Source organism: Fringilla coelebs, assembly GCF_963513975.1.
Source record: "Fringilla coelebs genome assembly, chromosome: 1".
Lineage (NCBI taxonomy): Eukaryota > Metazoa > Chordata > Aves > Passeriformes > Fringillidae > Fringilla > Fringilla coelebs.
In genome coordinates this window covers 86737910-86758710 of record NC_140028.1, presented here as the reverse complement: position 1 = coordinate 86758710, position 20801 = coordinate 86737910, and the positions used below count along the sequence as shown (strand labels likewise).

Sequence of the window (20801 nt, the reverse complement as noted above, 5' to 3'; positions counted from 1 at the left end):
TTTAGGGAACAAAAAAAAAAAAGTCAGGGCAACAGGAGAGCAAAACAAGTAGCTCCAAGCAGACATCCGTCCATTCCTTCCCATATTGACAACTGCAAACACCACTCCTCCATCCTCATCCTTGCCTGCCTGCACAGCTGTGAGGAGGCCAGTGGGAAGGGAGTCTGGCTTCCCCCAAGCACTGGGAATCACGGCAACGTTGGGGGAACACGGAACAAGACAGGCCTTGGGCTTTACCCAGCACATCCCCTCCCCTGCGCCCTCGCCACTGGCTGAGGAAGGACACAAAAGCAATACTGTCTGTCCTTATAAGCTCTGCTTTGCATGTGTTCAGGGAGTGGGGACAGCTGTGCGGACGGCTTGCAGAGTTCCAGGAAGTCAATGTGTTTCTTGGCTTTAACTCCAGTTTATTTGCCTTAGATGAAGTGGCAACACGAGAAAGTCCCTTCAAGTCTCCCCTGAGCTGGCACTGGCACTCCTTGGGACATGGCTTGGGGTCTTTCCCCACACTACCAGTCTTCCCTAGAACAGTTGCTGCATCTTTCACTCGGGGCAGGGCTGGCTTACATCCCACTGGGCAAGGGGACAGCCTCCGAAGACGGTGTGGGAGAGGGTGGGACTCCAGAGCAGAGCCAGAGACTGGAGGGAGTGGGCCCTGAAGGCGGGATGGAAGTATCTTGCAAAGGCAGGACAGGTCAGGCAAGTGGCATCCCAGTGCCTGCCAAAACCACTGCCCACACGCCCTGAAGGAGCCCAGGGCGAGGCAAGAGAGCAGAAGGGCAGGGGGAAGCTGAAGCAAGGACGAGTGGGCAACCCCACCGTGCCTGTGTCCATGCCCAACAGGCCAAGGAAAGGGAGATGCACCTGTCTGAGGGGAGCCCCAGCAATCCTAGAGAAGCACAGCCCTGGGAGACAAAACCTCATCGCCTGCTGCTGCCATCTCAGACGAGAAAGAGGGGATTGCAAAATGAGGAAACAATCAAAATGTTGCTTTGTGTGTTAGTTGCTTGGGGGATTTTTTCGTTTTCACGCTATCCTGACAAACCCACTTGACCTAAAACCCTGGAGGGGACATGGGGAGAGCTATAGGTTAATGTCCCATCACCTGTGCGCCTAAGCAAGTACTGTGCTGAGGGAACGAGATACTTGTCCAAGAGCCCAATGGGTGAGCTAGATGCACTGCTCTAGGGAGAGTCAGATGGAAAACATTTCTGAGTAACAGAGAAGAAAAGAGACCCCCCCTTCAAATACTCCGAGTTACAGCACCCCTCTCTCTGACTGAGGAGAGGCTGCAGGCACGCAGGGCAGGCAAAGCGGGACTGGGCTCAGCTGGGTAGCTGTGACGGAGATGCTGACATCCCCGACAATATATGGCCAGTCTAAACCACGGGATATCTTGTCCTTTTAAGGTGGGCCAAGAGCAAGCATCTGTGCAGCAGCAGCAGTACAGCCCCAGCCTGCCATCAATAGCCCCTGGTGTCACTGAAAAAACAGGGGCTCCTGTGCCATACCAACTGGCTGTGCAGATGCCTGGGCACCCACCCCGAGAGGAGACAATCCGCCTGGTTGTTCCTGTGCACAGCATCACGGAAACAAGCAGGCACATTAGTAACAAGAGGAAGAAAGCCACGAAACCATGCGGCTGGGCTGCTCCCTGGCAATTGGTGCCTGCAGCTGTTGGGGAGGGAGGCGGGAGGGAGGGAAGGAGGGAGGGAGGGAGGCCCTGTCCCTGTCCCCATCTCTGTCCTGTCCCTCACCCTGATGGCCAGCAGCTCAGCCAAGGGCAGCTTCGGAGCCAGTACTCGAGGTGAAGGTTTAAAGCAAATCTCGGGAGGGAGAAACAAGCAAACATTTCACCCCCTCACACTTGCTCTTCACATGTAGCCAGAGCTGTGTGTGTGTGCAGGACGGGTTCAGCAGGGATTACAGAGGCATGATGAATCACACTGAGGAAGACACAGAAAATCTCCTGTGCTAGTGCCCTGCTTCTTGTGCGCTGCTCTGGTTGCAATTCTCTTCCTCCAAGATGAGTACTTGAAGAGTTTCACAGAGAAACTGAATACACACAGTCAATTTTACAAAAATCATTCTGAAAATAGGGTAAACTAGAGACCAGGAAAAAACTCCTCTTGGAGTAGCTATGTCCCACATGGTGTTTCACCACTCTAACTGCATCCATATGCTAGCAAACACAGGCAAGCCCAAGGGGGAGAGCATCAGTTTGCTCATTGCAGAGCTCCCGACTCATCCTTTGCAGCCCAACCACACTGTCTTTGCAGGAGATGCCAGCGCACTCTCTGCTTGGAGCACTGCAACAGGTAGCTTGCCAAAACATTTTGTGCTTCATGAGATAATACAGCAAAATGAGAAAAGAAAAAGTAGAAATTACAGGGATTTAAACCCATTTCCTGGTTGTCAACCACCAAGATTTTATCATGATCCTGTAAAATCTGATGGTGCTACATTACTGCACAAAATCTCAAATTTTTAAAGTCAAAATTCTACTTTTTTGATTTTTGGAAAAAGGACAAAACGATATTTTGCTCAGCAAAATACAAAAAGCAAACTGAAGTGAACAGATTCATTTTAAAGCCTCAAGCTTTTAAGGATAACCATGATCTCAAATGCTCAACCTGTAATTTTTTAACATACAGGGATAGCAACACAGTGTCCCTTCTCTATGCAGTACATTTTGTACTCTGGAAAATATACCTTCCAAAACTAAAATGACTTTTTTAAAGAGAGAAAAAAATTGCAATATCTCAGCACATTTCTAACATTTTATTTAAAAGCCAACACAGCTGCACTTTTATGTTACTTAAAGATGGAAACCTACATCAAATTACCAAACTTGTTTTAAGCAGACTCAACATGCAAATATTTCGAAGATAGAATGATTCAAGAGTTTGAAGCTCTTCTCACTGCTCTTTTCCAGGGAGCATGACTTGCTGACAGGATTAACTACTGCCAGGCTCACGAAGCTGGGAGACAGCTGCCACATGGCAGCCATTTATTACAAAGCTCCACTCCTCTAAAGTTAGGAAAGAGGCAGACTGTTTCATCTGTGTTATCAGCAGGGTTCCTCTGCCCCACAGGCTTTAGTGACTGGGCTTTTTATAAACAAACACCTCCTTTTCTCCCCCACCTTGTTAACATCATATCTTCCTGTATTCTGTTTCTGGTCAGCACAGAAACTATTCCCCCTATCACATCCTCTGAACAACAACAACAACAACGATCTATAACCAAGATAATTTTAAAAGTTCAAAACCACGAATCATACCCCTACCCCCTTTGCCTGAAATACATTTTTAAATTAGGGAGTTTTAGCTTGAGATTTTCAGAAGGGAAAGCACAGCCCACAGGGAGGAGAGTGAGAGAGAAATGCTGGAGCAAAGAGACTCAGCAGCATGCTGTACAGCCCTCCCTCTCCCATCCACCCTAGGAGGCACTTGTAATGTCATCCTCCAGCTGCAATATCCCAAGGGCCTACACAGCTTTTTCATGAGCAAGATAACTGGTAGCACTCCTTCTGAGATTGTATCTCCATGCCAAGCAGACTCCGAAGGCCCACAAGCCGAAGCAAACATCTGCCCCCCATCCTAAGAGGCACAAGCAGATCTCAAGTCAACTAACTCCTACAGTGTTCTAAGGACCAGGAACAGATATAAACCAGCTACATAATCTCCACGTGATATTAAGCACAGACAACCATCAGTAGACCTTGCCCTGATACTGTGAGCCAGAATTAAAAGATACAAACTAGCGGTTTTAATTTTACAGGGGGTTATTCTAGATATGTATTTGCCACAGATGCCAAAGCACTAAAGATCACTCAGACTGAGGTTTATTGCTTCGTCCAGGTGAGGGAGAAATCCAATCTTCAGAAAAACAACTCCCTTCCATCATCTATGAACAAGGTGCCACAAGTTTTGTGAGCACACCCACTGGCTTACACCGGCTGGCCAGTAGCCTTTGGGGTTGTTCACAGAGCTCTAAATTCTGCAATACAAGGTTTCTTTCTTGGTTTAGCCAGGTGAATTAATTACAGCAATAGATAGAGCTGGCAAGACTCTCCAAGTTGAGATTTGCACAGAAAAGCCACTTGGAATATTTTAAACAGCAGAGCTACTTGGTACTCTTCAGTATGAGTTTTCTTTCTATTTTGAAGTAGATGCAGTGCAAGTAACCTGTGGGAGGTGCTTTCAGCACACTGACCAAATGAAACAGCATCTGTTCATCAAAATGAATGTGCAACACACGTGCAAAGAAAGGGCATAGGGATCTTGTTCATCAATTTCTTATGGAATTCAGAAGCCCCTCAGCTTTAGCAGACAGTACAAGAAGCCTTCTCAGGAACAATATATCTCTATCTGACCTGAAAAAATATGTATTTTCGAAACAAGAACTGCATACACACACACACAGACACACACAAATCCCCCTTCATCCACAACCATATCCAGCTGCTGACCTTACGAGTTCCTTGTAGTATAGTCTATGCTCTGGGACTTTACAAGCCTAGCAGGCATTTCTAAAGGATTTTACAAAGTACACTGGCCTGGCCTTGTAAAAGCTCATGAGGAATCCATGAAGGTCATCGTGCAGCTTAGACAGTCTGCAAACAGCATAATCCACGTGCTGGTGAGGTAAGAAATGACCAAAGTCGGGCGGATAGGCCTGAAGACTTCTGCAAGGAATGTTTCCTCCAACAATGCTGTAAACCCTGGAGGAAATGCCTGCTGATCTTCAAAGCCCTTCAGTAGGAACAGCCTTAAAAGTTTCCTGAACATGAGCATTCTGGTTGCAAGGCCACAATCCTCTTAGGCATACAGAGAAAAACATAAAAACAAAGGAAACAAAAAAAAAATTCAAATCCACTAAGGTTAATAACTGCAAATAAGCAGCAGGACTGACCCTCTACTTTGCAACGAGCTGTCGGATCCATCCAGCAAAGTTTTGATGTTCCTCGGCACAACAGCCACACGGATCAAGCAGCAGCTTACAATCTCTGCAGCTTTCCTTTTTCTATTCCAGGCAGTCCTCCACACGTGCAGACTCCTGGACCGCAATACTCAGTTGTTCGGACTACGAGGGGATGCTACAGCTGTGGCTGCACAAGGTGTCCACCGTAACTATATCAAGGCCCCTGCAGTGTGCTGCACTGCCAGCAGAATTTTAGGTACAGCCTTCAGTTGCCTGACGGGTTTCACAGGTGACCATGAGTAAAGGGGAGTCTGGACACCTGCACACTGCAAAGAATTGCAGGAAGTTTATTTCAGGAACGCTGGGGAAAAAAAAAAAAGAACAGACAAAATTGTGAACAGGTTTCTTCAGTAAGTGAAGTTTCAAGTTGCTATTCCTCCAGCCAAAAACATCTGCTGCTAGTCCAAAACCACCCTCTCCTTCCAAAAAAACAATTCTACTGCTAGTGCTTTACACTTTTCCATGAAACAGATGATACAGACAATTCTTGAAACAATTCACATATGAAAAGGGAAATTAATTTCCTTCTGCTGACTCCATTGATAAATATTTTTAAAAAGCATTAGCCTGAAACAAACTCGTATGAACTATGTATAGGTTCAATCCATTTCTGGGTAAAGTAGTAGTTGCAAACAGAGAAAAATGAACAAACAGCTACAAAATGTGATCAAGTGGCCTGTGCACCCACCCCAATTTCTGCAGGACAGCAAGAGTTTGCCACTGGAAACTTGACTAATCACTTTCAAATATGCACGTATAGCAAAGCAACATTGAAATATCATAATCAGACCATGATACTGAAAGTCACAGTTCTTTTGAGGAGTGATGCTTCCACATTTACATTTTCTCAGGCATATAAACATACACCCCCACACAGCCACCTTCTTTTAATTCTAAGCATGAAATCACCATGCTTTAAAGTTTTCAGCCAGTACACACTATAACAATATTTTTATTTGCATTGATCTTGCTAAGATCACTTAGAATATACAACCAGAAGTGAAGAAAACCTTAAGTATTTTAAAAGAACCACAAAATTTTAAAAAACTCTGATATTATTCATTGATTAGGTTACAACTCTTCCAAGGAACAAAATGTTATTTCTACCCAACTGACAGATTCAATCCTCCAAATTTCACACAAAAATCGTGTCCATTCAGAGCAAAAGTAAAAGACAAAGAAACCTCAACACGAGAACTCATATTTTCACTTAGATCCTAAATAGCAGAAGCTGTTTTCCAGTTCCAGTTCAAACACTATTGTTTTGTAGCAAGCTTTATATGCCTCATGGAACTCAACCATTCAATACAAAAAGATACAAGAGAAGAATTCAGGCAATCAGTAGCCATCTCAACCTGTACAGCAGACAAGCATGTATTATGAATGAGTTAAAACAGGAAACTGAAAGGAGAATGCAAGCAAAACCACTAGTTAAATGAATTATTTTTTTACTGTAAGGTGAAAAACTTTTCTTAATCTACCCACTCATTTCACACACAGTAACATAAAACTATCATTCTACCAAAAATTAGAAGAGAGCCACCAGCAGATTTGTTTCACTCATTTCTTAATGTGAACTTCAAATGGGGTTTCTGAAGCTAGAAGATTTTGCCATCCCTATCTAGTAACAGCTAAAGACAGAAACTGGACCTCTCCTTATCTGTTAGGGTCTGTCATGCCATGGGGGCTATGAAGGGAGGCACTTTCATAAGCAGAAACATGTTCAGCGTTTTCACACCAAACTTGAAACAATATTCAGTACAAATTTGACATAAAAAATATGAGAGTTTACAGGTTCAAAAGAGTCTCAGTAAATACACCCCTTTAAACTTCCCAAAATCTCCGAACATGGACAATTTCTGATGTAACAAGGTCTTTAAAACAGCAGTAGCAAGCTCCCTGAAGGGTGGGGTAATTGGGAGGGTTATCACACCTCTGGGGAAGTCACAGGCTCTATCTTGGCAGTGTTTCATCCCTTCATATACCCAGGGGACTGATTAGTTCATGATAAGCAATTAGGCACCCCAGGGAGGACGGTTAACCGTCTTACCAAAACAAAAAGGCTCCACAAATGTAAGTCTCATTAGATTAAAGAAACACTATCTGCAGAACAGCAAATTTGTGTTTGTTCCCTTCTACTGGCACTTGCAAGTACTACATTTTGCCTACATATGGCACACACAGATCTCAGAAATCCCAAATTTGAGCACGTACTTGCTGCTAAATTGGTAACAAATGCTCTGAAGCATTTTCTTTCCCAAGACACTAGTGCTGTGATGCAGGAAAAAAGGAGGAGGGATGGAGGAGAGGAATACAGTAAATACTGAGTAGAAGATTTGAACTAGCAATCTCATTCAATTAAATTCTCTTCCTCATTGTTAAAATAGCTCCTAACCAAGGATGAGCTGCAGAAAGTGGGACCTGGAAAGGCTATACATGGCTGAATGCTGACTGAATTTTAGAATGAGATCCCAAGTCAGCAGCTGACCCACCATTACATGCCTTGCTCCTAAAAAAAAAATGTTCTGGGAAGCTCCTGCCTGCTGTGGGGCTTGTGGTGTGGCACCTATGCATATCACAGTCCTACCCATGTTAAATCTTTATCTCTGATGAAGCAGAGGGACAAATTAATCTTTTGCCTGCCAACTGATGTTAAAACTCCAGCACACCCCGATGGGGCTGTTCCTGACTTACATCAGGCTCAATGTATTTCAAAGTACTTCGATGGCTTAAAATATGAAGGAATGCTTTTCAATTAGGCGACCCCCTATCCTTTTCTGTTCTTTTATCTTTTTTTAACAGTTTGGCATCCAGTGATAGGAGGGAACCCCAGCTGCATAGCCCGAGCTTTTATCTTCTGCTGACCATGCAACAACACAAAGCTCAGTGCTGGATTTCCTGCTGCTTGCCGAAAGGGGCTGTTCAGCTTGTTTAAATATTACTTGCCTTGGGAGCCTTGGAGTTGTGCCCAAGCACTGTACTGTATCTTCCCAGCATCCATTTCAGCATGTACTTTAAAGGTCTTCAGGTTCTATGTACTATGCTCCCTCTCTGCTATGGGAGGAGTCTCCTGACTCCAGAAAAGTAAAGAAACCCCATTCAACTCCTCCCTCTCTCCCCATTTTCCCCACTAATCCCTCTGCCTCATTCCATAACACAGGTAACAGAAGTCCATGTTCATCCCAAAAGCATGCAAACACATTTAGTCCTGTAAACTGAATCAACTGCAACCAAGGTAAAAGACATTTTGGTACAAAAGGCTACAGCTAGGAAAAAATCAGATGCCTTGTATCCTGTACAGCAAGCTACCAGTGTGCAGTGAGCAAGCACCCAAGAAAGTACAGTAGCAAAAGTGGACTGAGTACAGTAGCCTCCTGCCATACTAAATTTACAGTCTCCACTGTGGATTTTAGAAAAAAAGACTCTTTAAAAAATCGACCTTCTCTGAATTTGCAAACTTAACAATAAGGCGCTTTCCTTTCCCGTTCAGAGCCGTGATGAAAAAACCCCACAGTTTTCACAAAACCAGAAAGGATATTCCAGCCTATAGGAATTCCTTCAGAAGCCCTCCTTTTCACAATTACCGTGCCAACAGGAGGCTGAAGTCTGGCTACAAGGTCAGGAGGAGATAACCTTGGCCAATAGAAATTATTTGCATCAGCCCAAAGGCAGCACCAGGCCACCCATTAAGCAGCCCAGCAGGCCTCACTGTTAACCTGTGAGTAGCTGGAAACAGCTGATAGGAATGGAGAAGCAGGAGGTAAAAATCCAGATTCACAATCTATCCATGACAGCTGTGGACACAGCCATTTGAATCAGGAAAACTTCAGTAAATACTGACTGTGAGAACTGTCCTGTAAGAAGATGTCTCTCATATTCCATGGCAGCTGGGATGCAGAAATACATGCGCCCCCACAAGCTGATGTAGGATTGCAGGAAACTCAAGGCTAGAAGTGAAAACCTGCTTTTAGTCCGCTCTGCTTTGCCTCAGTCTGCAGCATACAGACTGATTTAACCTGATGTAAGCCACAGCTGTCATTCAGAAGGACAGACTGCCAGTCCTCACTTTACCCCAAGCTCTGGCCACGTGTTCTCCCTCCGGCCTCATGCCAGTTCTAGAGTTTGAACAACCACATGGTGATCCAGGATCATAGAACAGATCTGAATTGAGATTTGCGTTTGTTTGTGTTTGGTTTTTGTTTGTACTTAAAAATGCACATACATACAGTTTCATCAACAGCCTTCACACATGGGAGCTGAGACATAGTCAAATTACACCCTCTATTTGAGTGAGAGATGAGAGACTTGAGCAAGAATGTTGTCGGTAACTCTACTCCTGCGGTGCTGCAGTACCAGGGAAAGATGAAAAGATGTAGTGGAACGAACCCACAACCGGCTCCATCTCCAGACTCCCTCCTCCTGCTCCCCCCTCGCTCCCTTGTCTCCAACTCAGAGCTCACTTGCAGCATCTCTGCCATAAAAACATTTTAAAATATACCTAAGTTCAGTTTTCCAATTAAACCCAGTGAAAATAAGTTCACAACAAAATAAACTGCCACAATTAAAATGTCTCTACTGCACCTCTCCCATGGCATCCCTGGATGAGGAGAGTAAGAGAGCAAGACAAGTCTTAGGCAATGCGCTAGTACTTTTCTGCTTACCTATCCAATTTTTCCTACATCAAGAACTGGGTGTAACTTTTGCACAGTGCTAAGCACAAAACAAACACAACTTGAAAATATCCACCTCCCTTCCCGCACATGGCTGAACTAAGCCTAATTTTCAACTCATTTGTTTGTTTGTAAACTTCTGTCAATGACCCTTTCCCCATGCACAAACACAAAATTTACCCCCTCCAATACCATTCGTGCTTCATTAAATCACATCAGTAACAATGCTGAAACAGCCTGCCACCGTGTGCCACGTACCAACCACAGCTCCAGCGACACCAGCAAGTAGGGCAAGCAGCTCACCTGCAGTCCCTAGATTCTTTAGAAACAATATTTACAAACCTTGGGCCCTTGGATTTAACGTACAGCACAGTGGGAATGGTACACATGCTTCCACAGGGGCAGCTCACCTCCTAGAGAGATTGGTATTTATTGTAAAATGCATCACCTTAAGGGGACAGGATGGGACAGAAGTAGAGAAAAGAAACCAAAGCTGCAGAGGGACGGGACGTGTTGCCCTGAGCATGTCCTCAGGCACTGCTAGCTCACATTGCTGGCACCATCTGATCTCTCAAAGCTAAACATGGAATGTAGGTAGCAAGTCATAACGCTGTGCAGGCCTGGAGACGTGACCCATCAGCTGTTTCTGCATTATAATTATTGCACTGGGGCACAGTAGGACCAAAAGTTTGCCTGGGCAGATTTCTGCAAAGTTCTGGCTTGTTAGAAATGACAAGAAAGGTCACATGCTGCTTTCAGATTTGTGATTACAGTCACTTTTCTGCAGGACTGGCATTCCCTGTTTAAAATCCTCAGTCTGCAAAAGAAGCGGAAGGCCCAGAACTGTTTCATGTTATTCAAAACTGCATTAAGAAGTGAGATTGTACAGAACTGTAATCTCCCTCACCCCCCTTCTTAAGACAGCCAGGAGTTTCTCACAGATGCAGTGAAGCAGCACTCCTGAATCACGGTTCTCTGCATTTCTCAGCTGGTCTTGGTCATTTCCCCTTCAGGCTACTTCTGCTCCCAGGCTTTCTCTCACTCTCTTTTTATTTTTAAAGTTTCTGCTACTAATAAAAAATTATTGCAATACCATCATTTCCTTGTATTATCATATTCTCTAGTGAACTGATTAATTTTCAGAGTGATCCTGACCCTCAGCTCCCACTGGGCCTCAAGTGATGCAAAAGACTTCTTTCAGATTTTCCTCCATTTTATTTTTGTCCCAACATGCACAGACTACAAGCACAGGACTCAGTTTTGCAACTCTGGACTTAAAATGCAAATATCTTCACTTACAGAAACAATCAGATTTCCTCAAACATGCTCAGAATTAAGCAAAGCTCAAAGAGTACAAGTCAGTAACGAAATTATTTCATCCAATATACATTCAACACATTGTACCGTCCAGGCTTTGCTCTGTAAGTAAACTTTAAATTATTAAGAGCCCAGTTTTGTCAGGCAGTGACATGAAGTTTAGTGCAACAGGTCAATGGAGAACCCATCAACAAAACCTGTAGAAGGACAACAAAAGCCTACAGCAGTACACAACTGCAAGATTTCTGTTACACAAAACACAGCAGACACTGCAAATCTGGGTAGCACAGCCCCTTTCCAAATGGCTGCCTTTAGAAGATTTGCAGACTGGAGGGATGCTTTCAAGGAGGCCACTTTCAGCTACATCATGCTTCCTGCTTGACACCATGTGGACTCACCCTGCCCTCCCACCTATCCCTCAACCAAATAAAATAAAAATCTTAGCACTTTTAGCATATTTCCCAACCAAGATGCACTCAAAGCAAAATCACTGTGAGGGGCAAACACTACGGGATATTGCCCAAACGTCTAGGGAGCAGTTTTTTGCAAGAGCAGAGAGGTACTGGGATGCCAGGTGGTTAATGGGAGATGGACACAAGGAAGACATCAGTAAGTGATGAACAAATCTGTAGGTCAGAGAAGCCCACTTGAGGCTAAGTGACCAAAAGCTCTGTTAGCACAAGAGCACCCATCTCTTGCAAAGTACTTTCTCTTATTCTCCCCATCGCCTCCCTGATACCTTTCTCCCTGCTGTAATTCAGAACAGCAAGGCAAGTGATGTCTAACCATGTATCAGAAGAACTGGCTAATACATTGTCACCCAGCATGAACAAAAACCACCAATGAACCCTGCTAGTGGTTAACTGCAAGTTTTTGCTTTACTGATGGTATTACACTGCCAAGGGTTCCCTTGGCTTTGCACACACACTGCCCTCTCAGAAACGCCAAATCTGCTCAAACCCAGATTTACAAATACATGCACAGATATTCTACACATCTGCTTCCACCTGGTGGATTACCAGAGATGGAGACTGCAGCATTTTTTAAACAAACGTGTAAACCCACCTCTAAAATTAGTTGCAGGGTAATTCTCTGGGCTAGTGGAGAGGGGCAGAGAGGTCGGGCTCAGGGGCAAGGGAGAAGTTTGCAAGAAATGGAATAAGAATCAGTAAACTGTTTAAACCGTTTTTAAATGCAGTTTTTCCCTCTTGGAAAACAGACAAAAAAGGGATTTGCTTTCCTTTTGAGGAGTTATTTAAAACAGAAGAGGACAGAACTATTCAATATTGCTCTGGGGGGCTTAACATGAAAAATTAATTTCAGTCAAGCGCCTTGTTAAAGAACTTAAAATTCTCTTTCCACAGTCCCCCCTTCCATAATCAAGCAAAAAAATATATATTATACATATACCTGGTATATCATCAAAACAAAACCATTAAGTAATTTATTGCTAGCCATAACTACAGAAACCAGGGGTTCTTTTAACACTTTAGCAAAGCAAATGAGAAATGACAGGGAGTATCCTGAGAAACTCTGTTGCAAATTCTTTCAGATCTGGTTTCTAAAAATGTCCTTGCTATGCTACCTGCAAATGCAGCTTTGCAGTAACTTCCATTTTCATACATGTATTTTTAAATATAGCAGCAGCCTTTGCCCTGTGTATTAAACACCAGGGGTATTTGATTCTCTGCGGCCAAGGTTTGCAGGAAAGCTGACTGGAGATCCTAGAGGTGTGGCACATTTCTTTTTTGTTCTAAATACTTCTGACTGGAAGCAAAGGTAAGTATTACTCCAGCCTCAATCTATTTCCCTCTTTCACCCACAGAAAATACAGTCAACAGGCTACTGCAAATTACACTTAAGGGTTCATTACAAATCACAGCCTCAGTCTTGCTAATGAACTGATACTAATAGGTTCATTCTATGGAGGAGAACCATTAGCTTCAGTAGCGGTCCCTGAATCAGGAAATTTGTTTACATCACATGCACAGGTATCTGCAATCTTCTGGGCCCTTGTTTTTATTTAGGAGACCGGTGGTGTTTGGCAAGGAGTGCAAATCTTGTCCCACAACTTTCAAGCTACCCTTACTCCACATGGAGCAGAAATGCCTACAGAGTAAAGCACTTTCACAAGAACAGTGTTTTCATCTTACACTAATCCCTCAACCAGGAATTCTATACCTGTACATCACAGTGCAAGAGAAACAATCACGCATTCCCCACGTATGTTTTGCACCTGAAAGAGTGGACAAATACAAGATATATACACAAGATCACTATAGTGCTTCCTCAAGATGTGGGACTAGGTCACCAAGTTCAGTCTTCACAGAGCTGAAATTACCTACTCTGCAAGCAAGACAGACATGAGGATGCTTGGCTTCCACTGGATCATGCACAGTCCCTTTTACTTCCGAATTACAAAAGACATTAGGACCAGACCACGGCTGGAGGAATCACCTTTGTCATTATCAGCAATGATAACAAAAAAAGTATTCAATTGATGCTACAATTCTAATCTCCCACCCACTTTGTCTTTCTCAAATCTCAATGGCCTGGCATTACAGCTTTGAGAACTTGAAGAACAGGTCAACATTTTTCCCCTTTGTTAGGGATTCAAAGTTTGCCATAGGTTTTTTTCTATTTTCTATAAAAAAGGGGGACATGAAAGTAATTCAAAGCCTGAAGTCACTTTTCCCGCATCTTCACTCTCAGAAATGGCTGAAGAATTTTTTTTTTTACTACTTAGTTTTCTTTCAAAAGCAAATGTGGCCTGAAGCTAAACACCTGACATACAGTGTTTAAGCACAAATGGTTAAAGCTCTGTAGAGCCACATGCAAGAGAAAACAGGGGCAGTAATAAAGCTGCCTGGTGATCTCCAATTGGAAATCCTCCTGGCAGCCCAGATTCTTTCATGCAGAGCAACCTACTGACATTCTGTCTCCATTCCTCTCCCTGATGACTCTCTCACTACACCTGGAAATTTGAAAGCTGACTAAGCTCCCTGAAAACTGGTCTGGTTAGCCCCAGTCACCCCCACTCCAAAACGGTGAAAGCAGACAGTGTGATATCTCAGCAGATGAGGTCTGAGACTAAACTGGTGGAATTGGCAGCAAACATTAAAGGTACCTTTTTTTCCTGGAGTTCAGTTGCTGTCATGGACCCTCATTCTAAAAGTCAAGAGAGATTTTCAATGCGTTTTTGGGCTTGCTGACTTTTAAGTCCACAGGATAAACTCCACTTGAGATTGTTCATAACTCAGAAAATGTTTGGAGAAAGGAAGCAGAAAAAAGCTGAAATTCTCTCACAGTCATGTAAGCCCAAGAGCCACAGCCTTAACACTGCCAGGTTCCCATCTCAGTAAGTGTCTTGCAATACTTGTTTTTGTAATCATTTTCCATGCTGTCTGCACAAAAAAATATACCTCGGAAGCCAGAATAACTACATTCCTCAAACACGGGGCCCTTTCCAGACTCACCCCAAACCTTTCTGTGCTTAAGGTCCTATACACACATGAACACACAGCTCATTTACAGGCCCGGCAGTTAATCACCTTCAAGTCGCTCTAATTTTGAGGCTGGACACTTCCTAAACTTGTGCATCCCTGGCGGCTGTCTGAGGGAAGGCTCGCTGCCTCCTGCTTCCCCTGCATTCCCAGCTGGCGGGGCAGGGCTGCAGTGCGGCCTACCCGTGCTGCTCTGCCCTGGGCACGCCGCTGCGTCCCTCCCCGCGCACACGGGGCCATCGCGGCCACCGCTGCCTACACAGCTCCTGTCTTCCTGAGAAATTCAGTGACAAACTGCCTGCTTTCCAGTTTTTCCTTTTCAACTCTTTTTTTTTTTTTTTTTTTTAGGACAAAGACACCTCCTCACCCTCATTTCCTCAATCCTCATCACCTTCGCTCAGAAAGCTGGAGGGTCACCGATCCCACGGCAGATGGCAAGGCCTCTGAATGGCTGGTCTGGAACCAGCCTAGGTAATGTTCAGACAGGGCACACATCACAAACTCTCTTCCAGAAACTTTAAATTTCAAAATGCAAATGCTCCACCCATCACCTTGAACAGTGTCAGACAGTAAAAATGCTAATAAAAGAAGTCACAGTAGGAGCAGTCTCTGGCTACCTGCCTGGGGTCTGATGACTGCAGGTAAGTCCTTGAGAGGAAAGGATGTGATCCAGCCACCACTGGTGGTTGCTTCCTTCAGATCCTCCAGCAGATCCCGCCCCATGGACCAGGCCCTGTGTTCAGCTGGGTTCCTACATTTCTCAGGCATAACAAACAGTAATGGCAGAACACCAGTAAGAGCCACCCCAACTCAACGGCGACCACGTCCTCTCATCACCCTGCCACGATGCTACAGACAGCCCGGAGCTCAACACCACCAACTCGGAAGTACATCCTCTCTGACTATGTCAAAACAAACCTTTCCATTTTGGAAAGGTTTTTAAGAACAAAAAGTCACAGTCCTAATTTTTGTGCAAGGAACAAACCCTGCAATACCTGCCTTGTGTGCTTCAGGCCCTGAAAGCTGCCAGAAACAGCTGAAGGATGGAGGGAGAAGGAAGATTTTTGTGATGAATCCTCTTTTCAAGAAGTTATAGAAATAACTGTACAATCACGCAGATGCAATGCATTGCTCAAATAAGGATGTAAACTCAGAACAAGAACTATTTTAAAAATCACTATGGCTTTAGGTTTCATATTTATTTACTGGTTTGACTGCAAAGGATAAATAGTCTCCTGTAATAGAAAATTACTCTTCAACTCCAATATAAAATTAACATAGGAATTGGTACCTTTACATCTTTCCTATGCATTTGTATCATAGACTCAACGCCACAAACACAAGGATGCCTACCTATAAGGTTCATAACCACACCTCTGCATTAAAAAGATTAGTGAGCAGTCTAACAAAAGGGTGTTTACTTTTAGTGCACACTGATTCTGTATCACTCAGCCCATTTACAATCTGTAACACTGATATCACTCAACTGATATTTACTGATATTTGATGACAAAGGGACCCATGTTTCTCCCTCAATCAGATTTAATAAATCCACAAAAGTCAAAACAAAACAAGTCAAGAGACAGAAGAATCAGGCCTTTGGGATGCTATACTACTGTCTCCAGTGTGGCTGATTTTGATGAGCTTGTTGAAGCACAGCCTTTAGCCAAGTGCTTTTTCATACAAGCATCCACAGCTCAGAGACGATTAATCACCATTTATTACTCACCTTCTGGCAACACCCACTCTAAGCTAGGCACCATCCAGACACGTTAAGAAAGACAGTCCCAGTCTGAAGGCTTTGTGGTAAAAGAAAGACATTTCTGAGACCCGGTGCTGATGCAGAGATATCTACAGATCCCCAGAGTACTCAGCACAGCCAGATCTGCCAGAATAAAGGTGCTGGCAGGAATGCTTAATCACAAATACCAATCTTTCAAAAAGGGACAAGGTACATATGAAATACATCGGCTATACCTACTTTTCAGTACCTGTGAACTGCTACTGGTGTACAAGTAAGCCTCGTGAAAGGATTTTGCTGAAGAAACAGGGTGAATCTTCATCGATTTATCTATCAGAGCCCCTCACTTGGTTACAGGAAAGTAGTTATTCTGTTCTTCTGCAGCATTAGTAACTTCTCAAACAAAGAAGCCTGATTGAGGCAGACAGTGAGGGGCTTATCAGCTTAGGAAATGGGAAGGATGGTCCAATTAACTGCCAAGCAGTCAGACATAATTCACTCTGACCAGGCCAATGAGAGACGAGTCCCAGAAATGCATGTCCTGTCCATTTATGTAACACCCAAACATTCCCCCCTGCAAAGGCTTCCCTTCTGGAAGCACTGCCTAAGTAAGGAGCAAGCCTCTATAGGAAAATCCACCTGTATGGCCCTGCATCTGATTAGGCAACCATCTCAGTGGTACAGGAGGCACTGCTACTCACTACACTGCTGAACTCAGGCACTAACAGGCATCACCAAGCAGACAGCCAGAATGCCCTGTGCAAGGTTATCTGGGGTCCACACCACTGCGCTGTCTTCTCACACATCAACAAACAGGACAAGATGTAGAAGGCAGAAAAAGGAAAAACCCCACCCTGGTGTAGGTAGGAAGGCTTCATATCGTTTTCCTGAGCTACTTCTGCCTAGCACAGAAATAGCCAGATGCTATTGAAGTAATTTCACAACATTAAAAACAAACAAAGAAAAAAACCTGAAGGCAAACTGTATGTAAGACCTGATTAGCTGTGAATCCAGCCACAGTGCTGCTCTTCATGCCCTCTGCCATGCTTAGTAGCCTGCTAGCACAGGGTAAACAGAAAGAAGGCCAAGAGAAAGAGTTAAGGGGAGAAATTCTACAAGAGATGATATAATGAAAAGAGAGAGTTCTCAGTCAACCAAAACTTTAACTTGGGATCCATAACCTAGGATGAAGCGGGCATTTAAAGTTGACAGAGAAGAAAAAAGGAAAAAAAAAACATGTCCCCAAAACACTGATTCATAAACATCTGATGTTTAGGGGAAGTGTGGAACTTTTATTCTGCAAAAAAACGTGCATGTGGGATCTGGTCCATCCTTTGATAAGTTACCTTGTTTTGTGTAATCCTCTCCATTTTTAAGTGCCAGACTTAAGACTGCCGGTCAGAAAAGCATGCCATGAGCAGGAGAGTAAAAAAACCGAGTTGTGTGGAATATTTATGTTACATATGGCAACATCCTATTTGTCAGGCAGTTACCAGGAGCTAAGGAATCTGTGTGGTACCAGCAAATTCGCCTTGCAGCAGGGTGTTAGAGCAAGCACAAAACAGACTATATATGGTATGTTTACTGAATGATTAGGCATAAACATGTTACAGAAGAAATGATGTCTTGTATTAGATGCTGGGCTTCCTGCTGCAAGGCAAACCATCCTGCTCAGAAAGCAGTCTCACATATTCCTCATATGCTTCTGGCAGGGGGTGCCAGTGAAACCTCTAGAAAACAGGAACAGGTTATGTAGCAAGTAATGATTAACTACGTGGAGGATCAGCCCTCTAAGCTCCACCCACCAGCATTCCCTGTCTCCTTGCTGCTCTTCCTCCCCCGCTACTTTTTGGTCGGGACTGTTTGCAAGGCAAGCCAGCAGAGGGGATGAAGGCACTCACAGGCACATGCCGCACCGAGTGCTGCCTCTGCCACCGGATGACGGGCACGGACAAGTGCACCCTCTCTTTCTTAAGAAACAGCTGGCAGCAGGCGAGCGAGCGCTGCAACCATCCGCCTGCCCCACGTCCAAACCCAGCTGGCACAGGACTATTTCATAATGGGGAGGAGGGGGGAAAATCCTGAAAGGGTAGAGGGAGGAGGGTGTACTGAAGATGCCTTAAAGCACAGAAGAAGGTTCGTATCTGGCTTCTGCGTCCCGCCTAACCTGTTTTGTGGCATGTTCCGGTTAACTCTCCTTTTGGTCGAGGTCGTTCGTTGTTTTTCTTTTGGCATCCAAAGCCAAACTGCAGCCCCTTCTCTCCTCTGACTCCTTTCACGCTCCATCACACTCCAGTACAAACGTGGGCACACGGAACGGAGACGCCAGAAAACAAAATGCTGAGTTCATCGCAGACTGAAACTGGATGCAGTTTCTTTACTGGAGGGAACTGGATCTTCCTTGTCAACTCACCAGCAGCCCTCAGGTGCCAGACTTCTCACCTTCATCACTGCTTTTTGACATTAGCAACTCATCCAAAAAACTTAAAATTACACAAAGTGGTAAGGGGTGGGAGAACAAAGGGAAAAAAAGTCCCAAACCTCAAAACACACACCTGGAAGATTGCATGCCACACAAATCTAACCACAGCACAGTGCGGGAGCAGCAGCAGTGATCACAGCACCAGGACATACCATCGCCACCACAGCAGATTGATGCCCTCACTGTGTACAGTATTCACAGGGTTAATGAGCAGCCCAAAGATCTGAAATAAACCTGCTAATCAACAAAAGCATCAAGTCCAAGCAGTGCTGGGTGGTTTTTGACAGGGGTTAAGCAGTCAGCAACCAGTGACAAGAACTTGCTGGTGGTTCAGTAGCCATTTTAAGCAGCAGATACATTAATCATGGGAATGCAGTAACAAAAGAACCAGGAGCAAAAGCATGCTTCAGAAGGGAGGACCCCTAAAAGCTCAGCAGCACATACATACCCTCCGTCATGTGCAAAATAAACTTAGAGAAGCCAGCAAAGAAGAAAGATTATTCCATGACCTCCAGAGCACAGCAAATCCCTCAGAGCAATGAGTGCTAGGCATCAGAAACTTCCTGGTTTCCAGGCCGTTGTTTCACATGTTTTCTGGGGAGTTTGCATGCTGTGGGAAAGATTCCCAAGTACACTGAAAGCAAGCCTGAAACATCCCCTTCCACTCCCACAGCAAGTATGCAATCCATAAAAGATTAAAGTGTTGGAAACATATGCTTGAGCAAAGATTCCTCTTTTTAAAAAAAAAAAAAAAAATCAACCATTTAGCAGTTGATGCATTTATCAAAATATTTTGCCATCCCTTTTTTAAGACAGCAAGGTGGGGGCAGGGAGATGGAGCAAGTGAGCAAGAGCGTGTGAGACACATGCAGTCTGTAACCTGAACACTGTTTTACAGATGTATTTACTATCCTGCTTTTCTCTGGGGGCTTTTCAGGCCAGGGTGGCTTTTGTCTCTGTGCTATATGCCAGCCAGCTCATAACAAATGAACAATCACAGAGTAAGCAGATCTGGCTCCTTCTCTGAATCTACTGGGATGCTGAGGCATGAAGATGGGCCTGAAAAAACTGTTCGATTATGAGCCCGATGAACCCCTTTGGTCACGCGAGCGCCTGAAGTCTGGTACAATTATTAACTGTGCTGCAGTCACATGAAAGAGAACAAGCTTCCCCCTCCCACCCTCATCCCACGGGTAACATTATGTGGGCAGTAAATATATGAAGGAACATGGTGAGGCTGGGGGGTATGTGTAGAAGCCTCCACAGAAAGGAGGTTTCACAGCTGTACATTTTATTATTTCTTTTTGGTGGATGAATTATGGACATTACAGGCAAGCCTGACTGATGCCCAGACACGTTCGGGTACCCAAAGGAGAGTGAAGTGGGGAATCCTAATCTCTACTCAGTGCTGCCTTCATTAAAGAGGGAAAATCATAGGTGTTTCCAATTTTTACCATTTCTTAAACACCATGATGATGGAGCATGGAAAGTATTTTTACTAAAGCACAAATGAGTAATTTCTAAACTGGTGGGCTTGCTTTTGAGGTGTTCTGATTTGTTGGAGGGGATTCAACAGGTATGAGAGAAGAGAGATGGGAAAAAGTGAGCACTGTGCTTCTAAAGAGAAACTCTTGGCATTGAGACAAATGAGGCAGGCAGTGTTGACTAAAAACCCTAAGCTGTGATTCAGCTGTTGGGACCAGAGTCTCATGAAACCTCCCTGTCTTACAGCTTGCGCTCACGTAACTAAGAACGGAGATGGCACTTTCCAAAAGCTGCTTTCCAGGACCAAGAGGGAAACAACGGAGAAAGAGCATTCAATCAGCACAGTACCCAGCTAACCCCCAACTCATGCACATCTCGGACTGCCAGAGGGCTGCTGTGGCACTATTTTAGTTGTGAACCAAACATCACAGGTGTGTGCATGCCATAGAAACCTGAGCTCAGAAACCCCAGCTGGAATGGAAGCCGTGCCTGGAGGATGTGCAGCCCCTCCAGCCTCCCCCAACACATCCTGGCCCTGCACAGAAGCCCCTCCTGCGCAGTGTTTCAGCTGAAAACAGTAAATTCTGCTGACCTCAGAAGGGGGGTAAGCAGGGCAG

General features: G+C 44.5%; 1 protein-coding gene across 3 annotated transcripts in view; it reads right to left on the bottom strand.

Annotated features, from left to right (window-relative positions):
• RREB1 (ras responsive element binding protein 1) overlaps window positions 1-20801 on the bottom strand; it is a 122132-nt gene that overhangs the window by 71792 nt on the left and 29539 nt on the right. The window contains exon 2 of one of the 3 annotated variants that reach the window (XM_084213812.1): window positions 4918-5287. The exons of the other annotated variants lie outside the window; for them this stretch is intronic. Coding sequence (XP_084069938.1) covers window positions 4918-4948 — 31 coding nt within the window. The 5' untranslated portion in view covers window positions 4949-5287. The remainder of the gene's footprint in view (window positions 1-4917; window positions 5288-20801) is intronic. 3 annotated transcript variants of the gene reach the window in all.